The 21,098-nt window shown below is 40.9% G+C and overlaps 2 protein-coding genes across 4 annotated transcripts; both read left to right on the forward strand.

Annotated features, from left to right (window-relative positions):
• The first annotated feature begins 674 nt into the window (after positions 1-674).
• Positions 675-14,171, forward strand: prr16 (proline rich 16). Its single transcript, XM_068311008.1, has 3 exons — positions 675-1,490; positions 5,246-6,327; positions 12,769-14,171. The coding sequence occupies exons 1-2, from the start codon at positions 1,356-1,358 to the stop codon at positions 6,113-6,115; spliced, it is 1,005 nt and encodes a 334-aa protein (XP_068167109.1). The 5' UTR covers positions 675-1,355; the 3' UTR covers positions 6,116-6,327; positions 12,769-14,171.
• Positions 14,172-15,442: 1,271 nt separating this feature from the next.
• Positions 15,443-20,898, forward strand: pheta1 (PH domain containing endocytic trafficking adaptor 1). Of its 3 annotated transcripts, none has more exons than XM_068311165.1 (2): positions 15,443-15,541; positions 18,056-20,898. In XM_068311165.1, exon 2 carries the CDS (start codon positions 18,097-18,099, stop codon positions 18,991-18,993), a length of 897 nt encoding a protein of 298 aa, XP_068167266.1. In that variant the 5' UTR covers positions 15,443-15,541; positions 18,056-18,096; the 3' UTR covers positions 18,994-20,898. The 3 variants fall into 3 exon arrangements, with proteins under 3 accessions (XP_068167266.1, XP_068167267.1, XP_068167268.1); XM_068311166.1 differs by lacking the exon at positions 15,443-15,541 and adding an exon at positions 15,903-16,069; XM_068311167.1 differs by lacking the exon at positions 15,443-15,541 and adding an exon at positions 16,256-16,357.
• The last annotated feature ends 200 nt before the right edge of the window (positions 20,899-21,098 follow it).

Consider the following 21,098-nt stretch of genomic DNA (forward strand, 5'->3'; position numbering starts at 1 on the left):
AATCCATGACGAGGAGGACTACTGTACTAATGTTCATAGGGGACACACTGGTGTTTTCATGTTTAAGACACAAACTACTCAAGCACATTTTCATACAGGTGCAGCGTTGTGCTTTTAGAGCCCCTGAATTATCAGCATTAGTATAATCCAGTGGGAATGGAACTGAGTTATTTTAACACAGGCGAGCACAGCCGCACAGTAACTAATAGAGACCTCTTCAGCCATACATGATGAAACAGCAACAGCATCAAACAAGGAGCAGTCGTGCAAAGAGAGAGAGAGAGAGAGAGAGAGAGAGAGAGAGAGAGAGAGAGAGAGAGAGAGAGGAGAGAGAGAGAGAGAGAGAGAGAGAGAGAAGGAGAGAGGGAGAGAGAGGGAGGGAGAGAGGGAGAGAGAGAGAGAGAAGGAGAGAGGGAGAGAGAGGGAGGGAGAGAGAGAGAGAGAAGGAGAGAGAGAGAGAGAGAGAGAGAGAGAGAGAGAGAGAGAGAGAGAGAGAGAGAGAGAGGGAGGGAGAGAGAGAGAGAGAGAGAGAGAGAGAGAGAGAGAGAGAGAGAGAGAGAGAGAGAGAGAGGGAGGGAGAGAGAGAGAGAGAGAGAGAGAGAGAGAGAGAGAGAGAGAGAGCGGGGGGGAGCGCGCTGGGGGGGGGCATCATCTGAGCCCCGGTACGTCGTTGGTTCCTCAGACGCGCTGAACGGGCTGCGATGGAGACAGGATGAAATTAATGGGGTGCTTTTCTGAGAGAAGCGTGTCCGAGTGTCGATATCTGACGGCTTTCTGGAGTGTTTCATTATCACAGCCGTTTATTCCGAGAGGAGGGGAGCGTGGATTACAATTATGTCACCCTGGGCATGATGGACCATTGCATTAACGACAGACTGTATGTAACGGACTGGATTACTACCACCCTACTCTCTCCTCTTCTTTTTCTTTGTGGGCTTCTTGCTGTTTACTACTCTATGTAAGGCAGTCGTGTTGGATGTTTTCCTCACAAAATGTTGAATTTAGCGCTCCCGAGACGTGAGGGATATTTGCGGTATGACATAATTTGTGGCTGGACATGAATCTGTGATGTGTTCCAACCTGGAAGCTGGCGTCGTGTCACAGGCAGTATGACACGGTATTTTGACATACCCGTTGTTCTTTATGTCACTGTCTATTGCGCATGCCCAGTGGTCGACACCGAACGCTGCCCGACGACACCTCACTCCGTCCTGGCCGTGATGTAGGAGCAAAAGTTAAAAAAAAAAAAAAAAAAAGGGAGCGGACTAAATTATGCGTTGGCAAAGTGACAGCCAGACGACAAAAGGATTTGACTTTAGGTCCTTCACTAAATAGTTTGTGTCATAAACTGAATAATGTCAGGGACACCCAATGCAGACGCCGAAGGAGTAGTCTCCAAAGTACAAGTGAAGAAGGAGATCAAGACAATAGTGGAGAATTTGGAAACCATCCTGGGAGACCTGAAAGATGTAGCCAAAGAGCTTAAAGAGGTAAAGGAAACACCTCACCAAGCCTTTACTCATGAACATCACACTCCAGTGATCTGTGTTTTTTTTCCATAGGCTTGGTTTGTCCTCTTTCTAAAGCCTCCTTGTCTGACAGGACATTGGAAGATGACGTCCACTTCATTGGGGCCTGGATAAGGCCATGACGTCAATCACATATTTACACACACCCACGCGGACAGACACACGGTCACACGCCTTCCATTGGCCCACTAATGTTTGTGATCTCTATCTCCAACATGAAAGACATGTGGCACAGGGTGGAATGTGGGGTGTGAAATCACAGGATCACTTCTAGACTCCAGTGTTTCAGGAATGTGATAGAAAAAAAAAATCACATCACAAATAATATATGAAGGATAAGTTCATTCAAAGCAAAAATAACGTTTGCATTCCATTTCATCATCTACATGTTGACTGTTATTTACTGCAAATTTGATCACATCAAGTAATAGAACACTTGTCTTTTGATTTTTCCATTGCTCAGTTCAAACCAATCTTCATTGAACTCATTTAAATATCTGTCACCACATGTGTGAGTTTATCAGAGCTTCTCATCTTCATTCTATCTATCTGTTGTCTCTCTCCATCTCTATCTCTATATTTCTTTCTCCATCTCTCTCGCTCTGTACAAAGATGTTAACAATAAAGACTCAGCTGTCTGATTGGCCTTTCAAATCTCTCTCATGCAGAGACAGGTGATGAATTTTGAGCCGGGGTGATGCGTCTTTGAATAAATCAGAGCTCACACAAAGATCAGAAATTATTTTTTATCTACAAGTTGTGCTCATAAAGCAGAAAACATATTCACATATTCCATTTCTCCCTGCAGAGAACCGCTGCTTTAATATCATTCATGCCTTCCTGTGTTTGTTTCAGTATTTGCCCCGTTGTCAGTCACTGTAACGCTTTCTGCTAGCTCAGTACTAATAACTTGCAGTATGTGCTGCTGCTGGTCATACACCAGGCATCTGACCTGATGCACTGAACCTCTTCTCCTAACATGACAGTCTGTCATTCTTTGAAAAAGAAACCCAGTTGCATCGAGCCTCTGGTTCCTACATTATGAATTGGGAGTCAATGCAGCATCTGGCTCCTTCTGCCTTGCTGTTCCCCTTACTCTGTTTCTCCAACTTGAAAAAGACTTCTTTTAAGTTCTTTCACAATTTGCTGGGTCTCAGGCTCAAGCTGTAAATAATAATAAGAAATTGTAGGTTGTCTATTTTGATTTTTTGTGATGTGCCCTCTTTCTTTGTTGCTTTTTTGTTTGGTTTGCAGGAAATGATGTGGTGGATCAGCTATTCTGACAACCACATTTAACACACACACCTTGAGGGGTGTTACTATCAGTGTCTGAGGTATAATCCATTAGAAATGCAGTTATCTGCTGCAACTCCAAGACAGTCCTGGAACTGAGCCTGGTTCTTAGGAGTGCTCTGACCAGATGCTTGGCAGAGCCACTGATGCTGCCTGCCTTACCCCAGAGGCAGCACACTGGGGATACTGATAGTACCTCTTATGTGTTAATACTTATCATCCATTAAAAGATTGCATGGAGTATTGGACGTCACCGGTGTCTACTGTTTGTTTCTCTCCTCGCATCACTTCTCAAGTCATTTTGGACAGATATTTAAAACCCCTACATGACAGCAGTGGTGTTTTACAGTGGGCTAATCTTCATCCTGCAAGAGATGAGGATTACTGATTCAGGGTATGAATATAAACTCGTTGTTCCTTTTGTAATTATTTTAAGAATTCTGCACACGACAGTCATCTTCACTTTTTATCTGCTGTGAATTAAGACATACTCATATCAACATATGTCAGGTTTTATTTCAGCTGATTGAGTGATCTTCATATAGTAAGGCAGCCAATATGTAAATGTCCAACACCACACTTCAGTTCTGGGCACTGAAGTGGTAATAATTATACAGAAGAAAGAGGGGCAAAAATTCTTTTCCAAAGGGAATGGTTTTGACCTTACTTAAAATGCAACCAGTTTTCATCATCAAAATCGGTTTCTGGTTCCAGTAAACCACATGAAAGGGCTGATTTGGAGGCAGTCTTTCCATGACATGTAGATCATGTCAGTGACAGTTTCAGACTCTCACCTGTCTTTCTAGCACATGGTGACATAATCTGTGACATTGTTAGTCTGGCACCAATTTAGAGTTCATAGAAGTTTATTCAGCATCATTCAGCAGACGTTGCAATTAGAACTTTTTCTCTTAGTATATTAGTCTGATCCCCAAAGGAAAATCAAGAGCACACTTTAGCTGTAAAGTCATCAATCAAATGCATGTATACATGTTAGTGTGTACAGACTCCTGTGGCACACGCACACACACACAAGGGGACCTGTAGGCATGCAATGGGAGGTGGAGTGGCAGGCAGCTCCTTCCCGGTGTGCCCCAACTTGTAAAGAGGGACTGCGCCTTGCTCAAGGGTGCCTCGGCAGTACTCTGGAGGTGAGCTGACACCTCCCACTGTCAGTTCACACTCCAAGGAGACTGGGCGAATGCGGAAATTGCTGATCTTGGGAACACTGGACGACCCGCTCTACCGCTGAGCCACTACCGCCCCCACAAACTTCCATGTGCCTTTACAATATGTATTGTGTGTGTGTGTGTGTGTGTGTGTGTGTGTGTGTGTGTGTGTTTGAGTGTGTGTGTGTGTGTGTGTGTGTGTGTGTGTGTGTGTATGTGTGTGCTCGCGCACTTTATGTTCTCTCTTATGCCGATGCACCCTTACAAACCAGTATAGTTTGTAAGGATGCCAGCTAAACAGATTTCTGTTCCAATAGTTCTTTAATATGTCCCTATGCAGGCAGCAAAACAAATTTCCTCTCGAATGACAAAATAAAAATCTTTTTACCTAAAAAGAACCTGTACAAATTGGGTCCTGAAACAGAATCTTGTATTTATATTCCCGGCATTGAGTGAACTGCTTTTTGATCACTTCAAAATTGTATTGTGATGAAAAGAAGTAGTTTTCTCTTAAAGAAAATTGACATAAATCTTAAAAGTGAAAAGAAATGGAGTAATAAAACAATGGTCCCAAAGTCAGGTTTCCTGCATGACAGTTAAACATCTTGACCAGTAATCTTAGGTAACATCATCACTGGAAAAATTATACCTTTACTTTATTTTGGCATTGCAGATGATCCCTGTCCTCTTTTGTAAGACATCTATTGAATTTCCTTAGTGAGGCAGATTTTGTAATGCTTTTGTAACAATAGTTTTTGCATTATAAATAAGAGTGTCTTGGCATCAAGGACATGACTGGCCCAATTAATTCTCTCTGTTCCAATACTGTAAAAGTTTTTTGTAATTATTATTTCAGACAAAGTTTGACAGACTCATAGGAGTTCCCATAAATTCTATCAATATTTATCTTTTTTTTTTAATCAAGGGTGTTTCTCCTTGAACGCTGTGAATGAGTTTCCGATGCAATAAATCAGTCTCATAAATGAAAATGTAACTTTTCAAAATTTAATGTGATGATGCTTTAGAACTTGACAAGATGAGCAACGTTTTTGTTATTTTGTTTTTATGCACTGCAAATTTCTTCCCCAGTCAAATATCACAGATAGATCAACATGCTTTCCCTAATTACCACTGGGATGGTTTTGTTTTTTTAAATCTGGGATTATAGTAGGTGATATTTAGTCCTCTCACACAATGTTGTTCCACATTCCTGACCTCAGCCATCACAGTTACCACTGTTCTTCTTGTCTCCAGGTTGTTCATGACATCGACACCCTGACCGGTGATCTACAGCTGGAGGAGGACGGACTGACCGACAGTTCGAAAACGGACACCCTCAATTCCAACTCGAGCTCCACCACCACCACCACCACTGCTTCTAGTCTGGAGAAGATGAAGCTTTTCCCTGATGACTGCATCTTTAAACTAACCGCACCCATGGCTCCGGTTCTCGCTAGCCCTCCTGCAGTCCTAACAGTACTGAAGAAGCCCCACCCTCCTCTCCCACCACCTAGACTGACTCCGCAGAGAAGCGAGGACCACAACATTAAAAATCTGCCTCATCCAACATTAGTGCTATCAGGGAACATATCCAAGGCTGCCGAATCTTTAATGAAAAATGGAGGCGTTTTCCAGTTGAAACCACACAGGGATTTATTCTCCTCCCCACCCTGTTTCATTTCCAATGACAGTGGCGTCCCTGAAACGGGTCTTGTTCCTACATTGCCCAGGCCCATGCCTCTTCTCCGTCATGAAAAGAACAAATGCACAAAGGACCCCGGCAGGGATTGTCGTGAGAGAGAGCGTGTTCGTTTCAGTGAAAAAGTCCAGTACCATGGTTACTGCCCAGACTGTGACCTCCAATACGATGTAGATGACACAGAATTACACTTACAGGATGAGCTGAATGACTTCAGGCTCAGCCCAGTGCATTGCTGCTCTTCCTCTTCCCCTCCTCCTGCTCATGTTCTTCCTCATGAACTGATGGTGGAAAACGGCAGCCTCCCAGTGAGCCACAGCTTCCCACCAACAGCAACCACTACTCCACCCTGTGTGCCTCGTCACCCACCGTCTCTCAAACCCCAGAAAACAATCCTACGCAAATCAACTACTACAACGGTTTGACGTTGGACCCCTTCTGTCTGAATTAAGCATTCTTGAATCATTCGTAGTGTCTTATACTTTACCCTAAGTTCTACACCAGCTGAACTTTGGATGATCTAAACAAGGAGAGGAAGGGTTGGGGAAAGGGAAACACAAGAATAGATAAGTGAGTGGAACAGAGGCAAAGGCATCACCATGGTTGCTGAGATATACCCAGAGATGACGAAGAAGCGGTGAGTGTTTGTCCATATATGATGGTGTTTGTCAGGAAAGAGAGCAAATGCTTTTGTGCACTGATGCTGTGAATCCATCTGCATCTCATTTTGTCTGTTTATGTACTGTTTATTAATATATGTATGTGTTTTAGGAGCATATACATGCACAAAGTGATGATGGTTGCTAGTGAGGTTTGACTGAAAATGTACAAGGACTTAAAACACTTCCAGAGAGACTGCTATCAACAACAACAAAATTAACTGCATCTTTTTTGGGATATTTCAGGAAGTCACAGACTCAGGACCTGATAATACACATCTTTCTGAATGAAATCACAATGAGCAGACAGCCAGATAAGAGTCTGGGTCAGCATCTCCAAAGCTACAGGTCTAATTTTGTCATCCCAGCCTTTGATAAGTACCTACCAAAAATTATGGGTTTTGGGTGCTAGTGATGAGGATGAGGAGCAAAGTCTAGCCTGTGTGTTTGATCCCACGGTAAAGCTACTGCAGAGCAAATCACTGAAAAAGTTTGAGGTGTCAGAACACACAGGACCTCTCTTAGTCTACAGCAGCTGACTGCCTTTTCTGGTAAAACTAAATGTGATTGTGTTTCTGTTTTTGATACTTCTGATTTGCTGTTGTGTTTTGGTATTTTCTTTTGTACTTTTCACTCCATGGGCATCATACTCAACAGGTTGAGGCTGTTTATGTGGTAAGTGTGAGCTACAGTATATGTGTTTTTCAAGTACTGTAATGGCTGATTGGTCAGAAAGAAAGTAACTTCCCATCACGCATTAACATGCATGATGGGCAGAGATCAGGGAAGATCTCACATGAATAAAATTTGAAAAGATGTCTTTGCATACGCCATTGGAGGAAGAGTACCCAATAGTTTCCAGCTGCACCATTACACTTCTTCAACCAGTCTCGGCTACAAATTTGAGTGGACTCAGCTTTTTGAGCTTAACTTACTTCAAGAGCAAGTAAAGGGAGTGTGTGTGTGTGTGTGTGTGTGTGTGCGTGCGTGTGTGTGTGTGTGTGTGTGTGTGTGTGTGTGTGTGTGTGTGTGTGTGTGTGTGTGCATGTGTGTGCATGCGTGCGTGCACTGGCTGTCAGAGGGATACAGAGTGTACATTTATAATTTCATTTTAGAGTGGGGTGACTTGAGATTTTGCATACTTTAAAAGTGCTTTGGATGAAAAAGGCTGAGGAATGCTGTTATAGGTTGAAAGTCATAGCAAAGTAGACTGACGGCCTCAAAGAAGCCCATCTAGATGAACGGTTAGGGCTGACAGATAGTCATATTTCTTCTTCCACCATCAAACGTTGTCTCATTTTGTTGATAGATCAGACTTTGGAGGGAAAGAATGTGGAGGGTTAGAGTGTCATGGTGGTCAGTTGAGGACAAAAATATTCAATGACAAAACTGACATTTTTCCTTTCATTTGCTCAACATCATATTTTAATTTTAAAAAATCAAACAATTAATGCTGAGATACCCATTCCTGTAGACCATCATAATTGCTCCATGTGAAATCTAAAAATCATTAAATAGAGTGCAAAATTAATCAACTTTGATTTTGAGAGAACGAACAGAAACTATTTCAGACTATTTCGTTTAAAAAATTGTATAACAGCATTAACAAATAAGATCACCAATCTCTATTTTATTAGCATTTAATAAGGGCCGGTGTTAACAAAGTCTGATTTGTGTATGTGTGCGTGCGTGTGTGTGTGTTGTATCGGTGTGCATAAAACACATTTCAGTTTGGCGGCCTTGAATAGACAGTATACCCCGGAGTTGGATGAGATTAGTAGCACCTTCCTCCTAGCGATGCCCTTAATTATCTGGATTAGTCTCCAGGAGATAACAGTCTGGCTCACACAGCTTTTGTACCAACATCACCTTTGACAAAGCTGCTGCTGTTGGTGCTGCTTCACCTATTTTTATTACAATCAAATAGTGTCGGCATGCTGAGAGGTGGACATCGCATGACAGTGTCTGTTCATACAAGTGCCCAGTTGTATGCTTGGGTGGTAGGAATTTATATGAACAACACACATGTCTATCATAGATATTAGTTTCTGGCTGCAGAGGTGAGAAGTGTGTAAGATCAGGCTGAGAAAACCAGGGTGTGAAATGACCTCGCTGGCTTTAATTAAGTTTGAAATTAGTGTCTAAATTGAGGATCGGAGGATATTCAGCCAAGAGTAAAACAATTGGTGGTGAGGGAGTGGGGGTAAAGATACCAAGGTGGGAGAAGGAGAACGGACAAGGAGGAAGATACCGTTAAAAAAGGGAAGTAGAGGGGTAGAGAGGGAGACAGTGAAAGGGAAAAACACAGCAAAGGAGCTGGATTGTGATTGTTACTTTGGAGCCTGTGTGGATGGATTGTTGTTGAGCTGATTGTTCTCAGCGTGAAGCATTCAGTGTATTTACCTTGTACCAGCATGCTAACACACATGGGCACACACTCAGACACACACTCAGGCTCATCAGGCTAGTGTGTTCCTGAATGGAGTGTGGCCAGTATTGCCAGGAGTTGCAGCGCTAATGGACTTGGGTTTTTTTTATAATGTAATACGCTGTTTAAATTAACCCAATGGCCTTGGCTTTGTATGACTTAAGGGTATCGACTATTTACAGTTTTGAAATCATTGAATGTTGAAGCTGAAACGACTGGAATTCTGTTTGGACTTAATTTAAATACCTCCTGGATCAGAGCTGAAATATCTTCAATAGAAGTGCAGCTACTTCATAATCAGTCTGCAAGAATTACCACAACCTGCAGTAATGAAAGCTTTGTAACTTTAGTTAATACCAAACAACAATTATTGTTCAATAACTCACTTTTAGAAAAAACATCATGAAAGGTCATATCCTGTCACAAAATACTTTAAATGATAATATGATTTTTTTTAACATGCTCTTGAAATGTATTTTAGATTAGTTCTTAGTCATTTGTTTGCCTGCATCATTTATGTACCATCACTTATTTATTATTTATTATTTATCACTTACACTTATGTACCATCACTTATTTATTATTTATCACTTATGTACCGTCACTTATTTATTGTTAGAGGTGACTCTGATCTCTTTATCCATTTTACCCCATACTCATGAGAAAATTGAACAAAGATAATATATTCAATGTACGACCTCATCCATGGGCAGATGTTTTGGAAGGCAAGTGTTGGTGTGTGTGTGTGTGTGTGTGTGTGCGCGCGTGTGTTTGTATATTTATATATAGTTCAAACAAATAGTGGCAGGAGCAACAAAAGAAAGAGAACTGAATGAAAAAAAGCTGTGTTTTATAACAGGAAAAAAAGGTTAACTGTTAATAAATGCTGTGGCCTGTCATCATCTTTGATTCCTCTGAAGCAGTGGTTCTTAACCTTGTTGGAGGTACCAAACCCTGCCGGTTTCATATGCTCACTCACTGAACCCTTCTTTAGTAAAAAAAAAGAAGAAGTTTTTTTTTTAAATTTAAGACATAAGTACATGTTTTACTGGTGTATTTAATGAATTGTGCATTAATGTCACCTTTTTCAAAGGACAAAACCAAGGCAGTGCATGAACTCACATGAAATGACCTACCTGCATATCAGTGTGACTTCTGCTGTTGTTATTGAGAGACCAGTTCAGATATGCGTGGCTTCACCTTGGCAAGTGCTACTCTGATGTCATTTTCACAGCAAAGTCTGTTTCTTTTGTTTTCCATGCAGCTTAAGGAAGTGTTCCTTTATTTTTGCCAGCGCGAAGACTAGAGTTGCTCAACTTGACATTGCAAATCACGCAGAACGCCGACTCCCATCACGTTCCGTTATACAGTACATGTAAATTCACTTTGCACATACTCGTCCGACCACTTTCTTTTTTGGCTCAACATACTATGAATTAAAATATTAAGAAAGCAATCAGATGACGTACCATCATGACAGGCATAAATCGACTACTGAGTGCACAAAATCCCCTGTAGCACAGTAGGCTAATCGATGTAGTGTGATCACCTGCAGCCAGTGATGGCTAAGGGGGGCGTGTCATCACGAATTAACACAATGTGTCAAACGTGCACAGTGATTCGTGTATGTTTGGCAAAAACACCAACTAAAGTAAGTTGTACATTATACACATTAGCTAAATAATGGAAACACCCGACATGATGTGTCGGGTGTTTTGTCTTGACCTCCATCTCCGATGAACCCCTGAGACCGACTCACCGAACCCCTAGGGTTCGATCGAACCCAGGTTAAGAACCACTGCTCTAAAGGCTTGCTGTTTCTTAGAAATAATAGGGCAAGGTCCAACACTTTGTGAAACACATGACTGTATAAAAGATTCTTTGTGAAATCATTGTTGCTGTCTTTTAATTCGTTTTACACAGGGTCCCAAACTATCCAAAATTAGGGCTGTTCATCCATTACTTGTTATCAGACTGTTCCAATGCTCTTAAATCTCCCTGTAGCTGCTTTTTCACTGTTTTTCTAATGGCTGTCTGAGCTCCAGCTCTGCAGGCTTGAGCATAAAGTCATAATGGTCAGGAAGGAGGTGGATCTTCACCGCCTCCACTATGATTCAGGGCTGACTCAACTGCACTGACCTACACACTGCAGCTCTAGTTCATAGTCCACCTCTCTCTTTCTCTCTCTCTCTCCTATGGCTTGTTCTCACTCTATTTTATTATCCCTTGGATAATTCTTTACTCTGACAAGGCAGCAGCTGCATGCATAGCGATCTTTCTGAGCACATGATTCTCTTTATATATGCGCATGGGGTAACTATTTTTATAATATATTCGATACTTTTCACAGCAAACACATTTGGCAACATTTCTCTTTGCATGTTCTCTCAGAAAGTTCACTGACTTCACCGACTGCAGCAGCCTCAGCTGCAGTTCTTTATTTGTTAGCTTTGGATTACAAATGACCTCAAATCAGGATGAAAAATCCGCTCCCTGTTGTTTTGCATCCAATATTAATGTGTGTAGTTGCTTCTCTACACAGAGGTTGGAGCATAGTTTTCAACTTTCTTCCCCCTCATTTTTTCAGGATAATAAGTGAACCTGCCACCATCACTAATTCAGACTCTCATGAAGCAGAGTGTTCAGATGGTTAACAGTTAATTTGTCACTGTAAACCTGTTTCTCAGACGTATTGTCTTTTATCAAAATGTTTGTCGTACGTCTGCAGACAGCATTCTCTTCCACCCATTTTCTAACCTGGCAACGGCACCACACAACTCATTCAATGTGTGAGAGTGAAGCACGCAGTTTGCCAGTGAATATTAATTAGCTGTTGTTTTTCTGTGTGATTCTTGGTGGTGACAGTCTACCAGTCTACTTACACGCATCATTTTCTTTGATTTGATTCACCTTAATCAAATACATTTAAATAGGATTACTGAAAGACAATGTTATGAGGAAAACTTTAAAAAATCATAATTAAGATGAATAATAGGGTTGTTACTTGTCACATTCATTGTATCCATAATGAAGATGTTTTATGCAAGCATCTGAGTATTCAGAAGTTAAAGTCCAGTGGGGTGGAATGTTCACTCTGTGCTGAGGCTGCTGTTCTTCAACGGGAGCCGTGGGTTTGGCCCTTTCCTGGGACACTCTTTTCTCTTTCTCCCTTCCACCCCATCCTCTCATCAGCTGTTTCTCATTCAATAAAGACAAAAAAGCCAACTATTTGCTTTATAAAAATCAAACTGGTGCACATTTGGCATTGATAGAGAATGGCTGTGGTTCTTCATCAATGATTCAGACAAAGTCATGATGTGGGAAAGTGAGTAGGCATGCATGCATGTGCTTGTACTTGTCATAATGTGTGTGCGAAGTCAAATATGTGCATTTTCATGTTAAAGGGATACATATGCTTAAGTGTATGGGTGTGGAAAAGACATGCATGGGTACACACATCCATGTGTGTGGGGGAAAAAAAGGCTTGGGACGGGTCAGTGCAAGCAGTGGGTGGTGAAGCAAACTTAATGTGAAGATTTTACACTGCTTTGGAGATTAGTAAAAGTTGCAGGCATCAGCTGTACCTCATGCAGGGAAGGTACATAACATCCCAACAACAGGATATGATTTGTTCAAGCCACAATGACCCAGATGGGTCCTCTGCTCTTTGAACCGCAACAGACATGATGAAGAAACACTGAATAATGGCAGCTTTTTAAGGAAAGACACAAAACGAATTGTTTGTCCTTTCCTCAAAGGGAAGAACTGCTTTCTTATCTGCAGTGGAAAAATGTGCTTGATGACTCATTCTAATTAACTTTGATGACTTGTACATGCATGTCTGGCTGCTTGTGTGTGTGGGAAATGTTACCTTGGTGTATTTTTTCATTTTGTGTGAAGCGACTGTTGGTTCTGTGACTGCTTTGTCAAGTGGCCCCCCTCTGTGCTGAAAAGCATTCACACTAATATATTTCTTCCTTTTGCACTGCAGGACCACAGAGATGCTTGAGATACGAGTTGAAAGCATGCTTGTTTCATAAGCCGATCAACCCGTCGGAGAGGGAGGAGCCGGAACCAAGAACAAGCCTCCCCCTCTTTGTATAAAAAAAGTGCTAAATTTATTCTCTGTCTTTTGAGCAATGTATGATTTCCAGTGGCAGTTGTGCCAGGGCAATGTTACTGTGAATCTGGGGCAACAGAAAGGGCAGTCAGTGTATGTACATGTGTACAGTTGTGAAGATTATATTTTGTTATGAGGAAACACTAGAATTAAAGTTTTAGTTGCTTCTGAAACTTTGGGTCCCAAACTAAAGGGGAAAGTTTAGATGAAAGAGGTACAAGATTAAGTGAAATGATGTCAGCCTTTATTAGAAAACTGTCTTGAGACTTAATCTCTGCATACTCAGATGGAAATCAATAGCTCCAGTCAACTGATGGAATTAACCTTTTAAGATTTGTAATTGTTTGTCTGGAGAGCCTGACAGGTTTGCCTGGGAGCAGAATGCTGCTCTGCTGAACTGCAGATAAAGAGAAACTATTATTATGTCAGTATGCACAATCACAGTTTGTCTTTGAAAGACTTGTGGTATGAAATGAATTATGATGTGGTCACTGATCTGTGTCCATTCAGTACATTGTACATCAATATCAATGTGCTCAACTGATACCATGCAAGTTTTTTTTCCACAATTACATACAATGAAATGGTTTAGTGACATAGGTACAGCTTTAAAAGATCCTCGAAGAAGTAATAATTTGCATCAAATTTTCTTTGTATACAAATATACATGTACATGTTTGATATCTATATATTTCAAACATTTTTATACAGAGACTTTAACATTTAAAGAGATGATATTTTTGATATTGTGTGGAGAGGTATTTTGTTGAAAGCTGACGTTCCCGTGAGGTGTGTGTTATTTAGCAGGGTATAGCAGGATGTGTTATTTATACACAGCAACAGGATGGTGTTCATACTGATGAACAACATGTGCTTCAATATTATAATTTCCAGAAACTGAACAGAATGAGCTGCATTATGGCAAAGAAAATGTAAGATGGTGAAGATGAAGATAAAATGAGTAAACCAAATACCCAGTTGTGCTTTATCAGATGGGAGGCATGGGGTTGAATGAATGCATTACTGATTCTTCACTTTGTCCTGCCATCACCGTGTTTTTCTATGCATATTTATGGAGAGGCTATCTGTTGGTGGTCCCAACATGCAGGGTGCTCTGCTCTCTCCAGAATTTAGAGTCAGAGAACTACTCTCATTTCCTCATATGATGTCAGAATATTCTGCAGCCACAATAATGTGACAAATCTGAATCAATCAAGTTGATTTAAAGATGATTTGATCTCTGAAAAAAAACCTGTCAGTGTTATTTTGTTGTGCGTGAGAAGTAAACATGTTACAACTAATCCAGTGTGTCTGTGTGTATTTTATGCACTACACAACAATTTAAAATAAAAAAGTATTGATTTTTTATGTCTGTATTCTTTATTAGGTCCCTTGCAGAACACTCATTTAAAATGACAAAACTATTAACTGTGTGTCAAATATAGAAAATTAAACGTCTGTGAGAGCATCATTTTTAATGATAACGGTCAAGAAGCAGTGTGTTGAAACCATCTGATAAACGTCAAATAATACATGGCATCAGCATTTATATCAGTTAATTACAAATTAGTGTGACGAAATATCAGCCTGGGGGTTGCTAAAGACCATCAGCTGTCTGCAGATGAACTCACAGTGGCTGGTCATGGTCATACAGACCATAATGTAGGCCAGCAGCTCAGTGCCTGGGAAATAAATCACGGGGCAAAGGAACAGGGCAGGGGCTGTTTGGCAGACAGAGAGGCAGTTTAGAGACTGGAACATAATGAGTTCTGCTCAGAAAGTGTGCATGTGTAAAGTATATGTTTAACCCATTGTCTTGGTTCCTTAGGACAAGGCAAACATAAGAGAAGTAGAAGAATACTATACTCAAAAGCTGTTTTTAGTCTCATAAATGCTAACTTGATCAAAAAATAAAAAATTTGCGTGTACAGTTTTATCTAAGAGGTAATGTGTAGAGTGTTACAACCTCTGTTGTATTGATATACAGTACTGTACTGTACTTTTAATATTCTGAATGTAGAAGCCTCTTAATATAGAAAATGTGGCACACATTTTGCATGACTAGCAGACCATAGATGCAATGCAGATTATTACTTCTCATTCATTTTGGAACAAATAAGTAGTTTAGTGTAGAAACTGTCAGAAAACGTTTCAGTGGTTTTCAAAATCATATGTTCATGTTTACTGTTTCTTATTTTCTGCAGGGCAACTGTAATTCAAAACATTTTGTGGAAGATTTTGCTGGAAATCAAGTGGCATGAATGGTATGCAGGGCAATAAAAAAACATGAGGAATAACAAAGGATTATTGGGTATTGATGTCCAAAATGTCAAAGCATGCATTTATCTGAAAGTGCTTTCATACAGTTTTGCCTGCTCGTAAAAACCAAACCAAGTACAAGTCATCCCTAGGATCAGACGGGGTGCGCGTGTTTTAGTTACCGCTCACTCCTTGGTTACAAGGAAAATCAATCTCGACGCCACCGCCCCGTTGAGCTGACTGCGTCCGCACCAACAAGCGCTCTCCGATATCGGTCACGTGTCAGGGAAGGAGGACGGAAGGAAAATAAAGGAGGAAGAGAGATAAAGAAAAAATGGAACAATAATAATCTGCCTCACTGAAAATAGCATCTCTTTATCTTCAGGTAAACAGGACCGATATCTGATATTGATGACATAAACTGTGAGATTATCTGACTGTGACGTTGCATGGAGCGGTAGCTAGCTAGTGCCGTGCAGTTTGGGGGGGGGGGGTGAAAATGCTGGATGCCCGTTTGAGTTCACCGAAGGTTTTTGTGCCAGATACACTTAGTTTTTGTTTTGCGTAAAGTTACTGTAGTCAGGTGTGAATTCTCTTGCCTGCGTATGTGTCAAAAGTTTATGACTTAAATCTCCAGATTAACTAACACCAGTGAGCTCCACACTGAACCTGAACGCCTCACGGGGATGGGACATCAGCCTCCCGTCGGCAACCAGCCGGACTTTCCTCTGCTCGTCGTTGTTGGGTCTATCTAGCATCTTAGTTACGAGATTAAATATCGAACTTTTTAAATTTTCTATTACTTCAATTCCTTCTATTTGAAAAAACAAACAAACATCGGAAGACGAAGTGAGACGTGTTACTGCAGATGCGATGGGAGGATGTTCATGTCAGCTGGATGTCAGATAAACACGTAAGCGATCCTACCAATGTGTAGTTTATTCCAGTTTATTCCCGGCATTCTGTCCAGTGTGAAGTAGAAGCTGAAGCAAAAACAAAAGATAAAAGCAAGTGTTACAATGCTGAGAAAGTAATATCTAGATAAAGTAATAGTATTTCCACATTTAGTAGTATTTCCACATTTAAACTTCAGTCACCCTTTCATCCGATTGAAATCAGATTACGTTTTTGTTTAAGAATGTGAACCATCTGAGCCCTGGTTCATAGCTGGACATGGAACCCAGTCATTTCTTCCTGTTGTGTAAGTTAGCCCTTTAACTTGGCCTATTTTTGTTGTAAGCCAAGTCTAGACCAGAGTTTTACTCATGTCTACTCACAATCCGTCATAATCTTCATCATTATTGTTAGTTATTACTATAAATACCAATAATTGCAGATTAATTCATCTATTGATACACAGTAGCTGTTGTTGTTGCAGTACGGGACTGTATTCCTGCTCATCACTCTCTTTTTTAACCCCTCTGGTCAAAGACCCCTCTGGGATCTAGACTCAAGCTCCCCGCTTGAGTCTAGATCAGATCGAGGTTCCTGATTGTTAAAAGACTTCTTCTTTTTTTCCACACCACAGTTTCCAAGTGATTACTCATGTGGGAACGGTTGGGTCTCTTTAAAATAGTCAGTCTAGACTTGCTCTGTTTGGAAAGTATCGTGAGATTACTTTAGTCAGAATTTGGTACTACATAATTACTGTAAATTGTGCTGTGCTTTCCTTCCAGTAAACATCAGTTGGCACAGCTTATAGAAGAGACAGTGAACAGCGCAGTGACTTATTAAAACGAACTACAGTATTTTCCGCACTATAAGGCGCACTGGACTATAAGGCGCACCTTCAATGAATGGCCTATTCCAAAGCTTTTTTCATATATAAGGTGCACTGGATTATAAGGCGCACAGTTGGTTTTTTTGAGAAAATTAAAGGCTTTTAGGTGCACCTTATAGTGCGAAAAGTATTGTACAGTGGTGCCTTTACTTACGAAATTAATTGGTTCCGGAAGAAATTACGTAAGTAGAAAATTACATAAGTAGAGACGTTTTTTCCATGCAAATGCCCTAATCCCTAATTCTGACATAAATGCTTTATGAAGTACAAAAATGCATCAAAACATGTAACAAATACATGTTACAATTAGATTATTGCACAATAAAAGAGAGTTGTGCATAACGTAAAAAACAAAGAATAGAGTAAAGAATCATAATGACGATCATTTACCTTTTAACTGTTGTCCTCATTGTTTTTTGCCCTCTTTGGTTCATGCGCTCCTATCTCATCATGCCGAACAACAGAGTGAATTCCAGTCCTCCTTTTGAACTTCTCCAACCACCCACGTGATGCCGTAAACTCCTTAAACTTCCTTCTGTTTTAATAACGTGGCGATTGTAGATGCATTACGGCTGTATTCTTTGGGGAGATCAACCCAACGCATCCCTTTCTCATGCTTTTCTATTATCTCATGCTTTGTCTGTATGGACAAAAAAACTATTTTCTTCGTCTTTTCCTCTTTTCTCCGTCACTTTCTTGGGGTCCATAGCAAATACGTACTCAAAAAGTTATTATATTTGCACAAAACTATCAGACTACCTCACGGGTCGAGTGCTGAATGCTGAAGACATTGCATAAGCACCGATCTAGCGCCAGACAGAGGTGGAGTGGCATCCCTCTTAGCCAATGGAATGCCAGGAGGATACATAATAGGTAATAGCCAATAGCAGAGCAGCTATGAGAATGTTTTGTTCAGGAACTTGTGAGAGATTTGAGTATCAGCTGATACTGTGGTTTTACATTACATAAATCGAAATTTCTTTCGTAAGTAGAGGTATATTTTCCTGCTGAGAAATTTAGTAAGTAGAAAATTTCATAAGTAGAGACATTCGTAAGTAGAGGTATCACTGTAATTACTTCAAACATTGTAATGATCTTTGTCCTCATAACGTCTCTTAGGTTAATAACCAATCTCCTGAGGATACGCAGAAGAGAAGAAGATGAAGCTCAATGAACGCTGCATGATGCACTATGCCACTTGTGACTCACCGCCGGACAAGACAGGCTTCTTGTACAAAAAGGGGGAGCGCAACACAGCGTACCACCGGCGCTGGTTTGTCCTAAAGGGCAACATGCTCTTCTACTTTGAAGAGCGTGAGAGCCGAGAACCTATCGGCGTCATCGTGCTGGAAGGATGCACCGTGGAGCTGTGCGAGTCGACGGAAGAGTTTGCATTTGCTATCAAGTTTGACTGTGTCAAAGCACGGGTGTACAAGTTGGCTGCTGACAACCAAGCAGCTATGGAGTCATGGGTGAAGGCGTTGTCCAGGGCCAGCTTTGACTACATGAGGCTGGTGGTGAAGGAGCTGGAGAGGCAACTGGAGGAGATCCAGGATGCTGTGGGAGGTGGGTGTGTCGGGGCCGCAGCTGGAGGCCCGACTGCCAGGGTCAGATCATCCAGACGAAACCAGGTGGCACGATGCAGATCTGGAGCATCCTCATCTTCATCATCATCATCTTCCTTATCATCACTATCCTCTTCAAATACCTCTCCCACGCCAGTCCCCTCTGTTCAGAAGGGCCTGCAGGATGAGGTACAACTCATCTCCGAGTATTCCAGGGAGAATAAAGTAGCATGGAATAAACCATCAGTAGCCTTGACTAACGGCTGTGTTGATGCAGCATCCTCGTCTGCGGCCTGGGAAGCGTGCACAAATTCTGGGAACAGCACAGTGACTCGTTGTAATGGAGAGAGGGCTCCACCAGTGCCCCGCAGGAGAAAAGGAGCATCCTTGGAAAGCCCAGTCTCTCCTGGCACCAGCTGCTTCTCCAAACTCCATGACTGGTATGGCAGAGAGGTGGAGGAGCTGCGAGTGCAGTGGCTGCAGAGCCAGTAAACTATTCTGGATGGATAGTGTCTATTTTACAGCTTTGACATTCCTCCTAAAACATTTTATAGTTACACCCTTCTGAACCAAAGGGATGGGTGAGGAAAACGAAGACTTGTCTGCAAACTCAATAAGTGAATGACAAAAAATGGAGATTTCAAATGTTGTCTCTGGCACAGGGGAATTTTTGTTAAGGATTAACATTACAAGAGTTCAAAACCTAAAACATTCTCTTTTCCAACAATGTGGGATGTCATTTGAGAAAAACAGATACAACATGTTGAAAGCATGGTGTTTGAAATAATCAAAAGATGCAGTGAGTCTGGTTTAAATGTCCTATTATGAATGAAATTCAGACCCAATGTGACTTTCTATCATGATGATGTCTCGTCAGTGTTCGCTTCCAAACAGTCTTCTGTAAATTTTTTGGGATTAGTTTCCTTGAAGTCTGTCAGAACATCCCTCTAAGATTTTATAGTATTCCATTGGAGCACACCAGCTAAGTATCGAAACTACTCAACAACAAATAACTATCTAAATAACCTCAAGTTGTTTATATATATATGTTGTTTAGAATAATTTGGATGTGTCTGTTATATGCAAATTAATGAGATAAGGTTGATGTGTAACAAAAGACATGGAACTAAATCGTTGAAGTCTCACGATAATAAGAGGCTACATCTTTTAAGAAGTTACTGATGATACAGGGGACAGTTCATTCCTCCAGTTTCCTGTAACTTTATACCACTTTACCTCTAAGATCACTTTAATATGTCGATTTGCAGAGGAGTAAGGATAATTCCTGGATGAGAAGTGCTGTGGAAGTGCAGATCCTCCTCTGTTTTCCCACCAGGACACATCTCAGAAGCCCTGTGACTGTCAAGGTCAAAGCATCCTTTCTGCAGCCCCCGGGGGGCACTGAGGGAGTGGGATCTCTCGCACAGTGGGACCCACTGGTGTTTTTTCCACCCAGCGGCGACTCATTCACCTCCTCTGTGTCATGGAGGGAGATTATTTTTCTTTTTATTTACATTACTTAATACTTCTCTGTGGAATCAAGTTATATTTTTAGATTATTTTGTATGGAATCAACTTAATTTGAGCACACATCATCTTGATTTATAGATGAATATTTACTAATCGCTGATGAACACCAGCAGTCTACACAGTAGGCCATTCAGAATTATCAATCACGTAGCAATTTATAGTTTGTTTTATACATGCCTTATGCGTCCATTATTGTGGCTGTGGCCATTTTTATAAGATTACAGCGAGAGGAGAGTTTGACTTTATTGTTGTGAAGGTTTACTGTACATGGATGCAATCAATTCTCCCCATGATTTGATGCAGACGTGTAATTACTGCTCTGCACTTAGATTGAACAAAGACAGCAATGTGCAAAGGAGTGGAGCAGGCTGATTGTTGTTTTTTTGTTGTTTTTGTTCTTTCTCTCCCAAAATGGTGTTACTGAGGAGGCAGCATGGTTTTGACACGTATAATCTAAAATGACTTTTGTAGTGCCATTTCAGCTCCTGAAGAACATCACGGCAATTACACATGATTGTAGTCCATTTTTTTACCTTTTGAATGTGTCAGATTATCAGTATGAATTATAGCGGTACCATTGTTTGTTCATGAGAAACAATGAATGCAATCCATGTTCATGATGATTCTTGTGTTTTGATATATTGTCATGATTGTCATACAATTTGCCATTGTCATATTACACAATAAGTATTATTTTCTTAAATAACCAATAATGTCTAACAGGTGACCTGATTATGGTACTGTACTGTTACAGAAGTATTTGATTTAAAACACTAAATAAACAGTGTTACATATGCTGTGAACACATTACTCTTCTGAGTCCTTGAGGTCAATTTATTTTACTTCATAATGACTTTGGTTCATTGTTTGCTGCCACTCATGCCTGTCCTGCTCCAGCCTGTGAGGGCGCTCACATCCTTGCTGCTATTCGTTCTATATTTCGCTAGGTGTCGCTGTGCTGCAATCCGACCATACTTTGGTCCCAAGAAAATCAAGACACCTGAGGCCTGTACCATAAAGCTTGATTAACCTAGCCGGGCTTCCTCTTACTTATCTGGCTTCACTTA

Source organism: Antennarius striatus, chromosome 3 (assembly GCF_040054535.1).
Source record: "Antennarius striatus isolate MH-2024 chromosome 3, ASM4005453v1, whole genome shotgun sequence".
Taxonomy (NCBI): domain Eukaryota; kingdom Metazoa; phylum Chordata; class Actinopteri; order Lophiiformes; family Antennariidae; genus Antennarius; species Antennarius striatus.

Coding starts and splice junctions, on each gene's coding strand:
- pheta1 (XM_068311165.1), top strand. CDS start 18,097: ATGAAGCTCAATGAACGCTGCATGATGCACTATGCCACTTGTGACTCA.
- prr16 (XM_068311008.1), top strand. CDS start 1,356: ATGTCAGGGACACCCAATGCAGACGCCGAAGGAGTAGTCTCCAAAGTA. Junction 1,491..5,245: donor TAGCCAAAGAGCTTAAAGAG/GTAAAGGAAACA, acceptor TCTTGTCTCCAG/GTTGTTCATGACATCGACAC.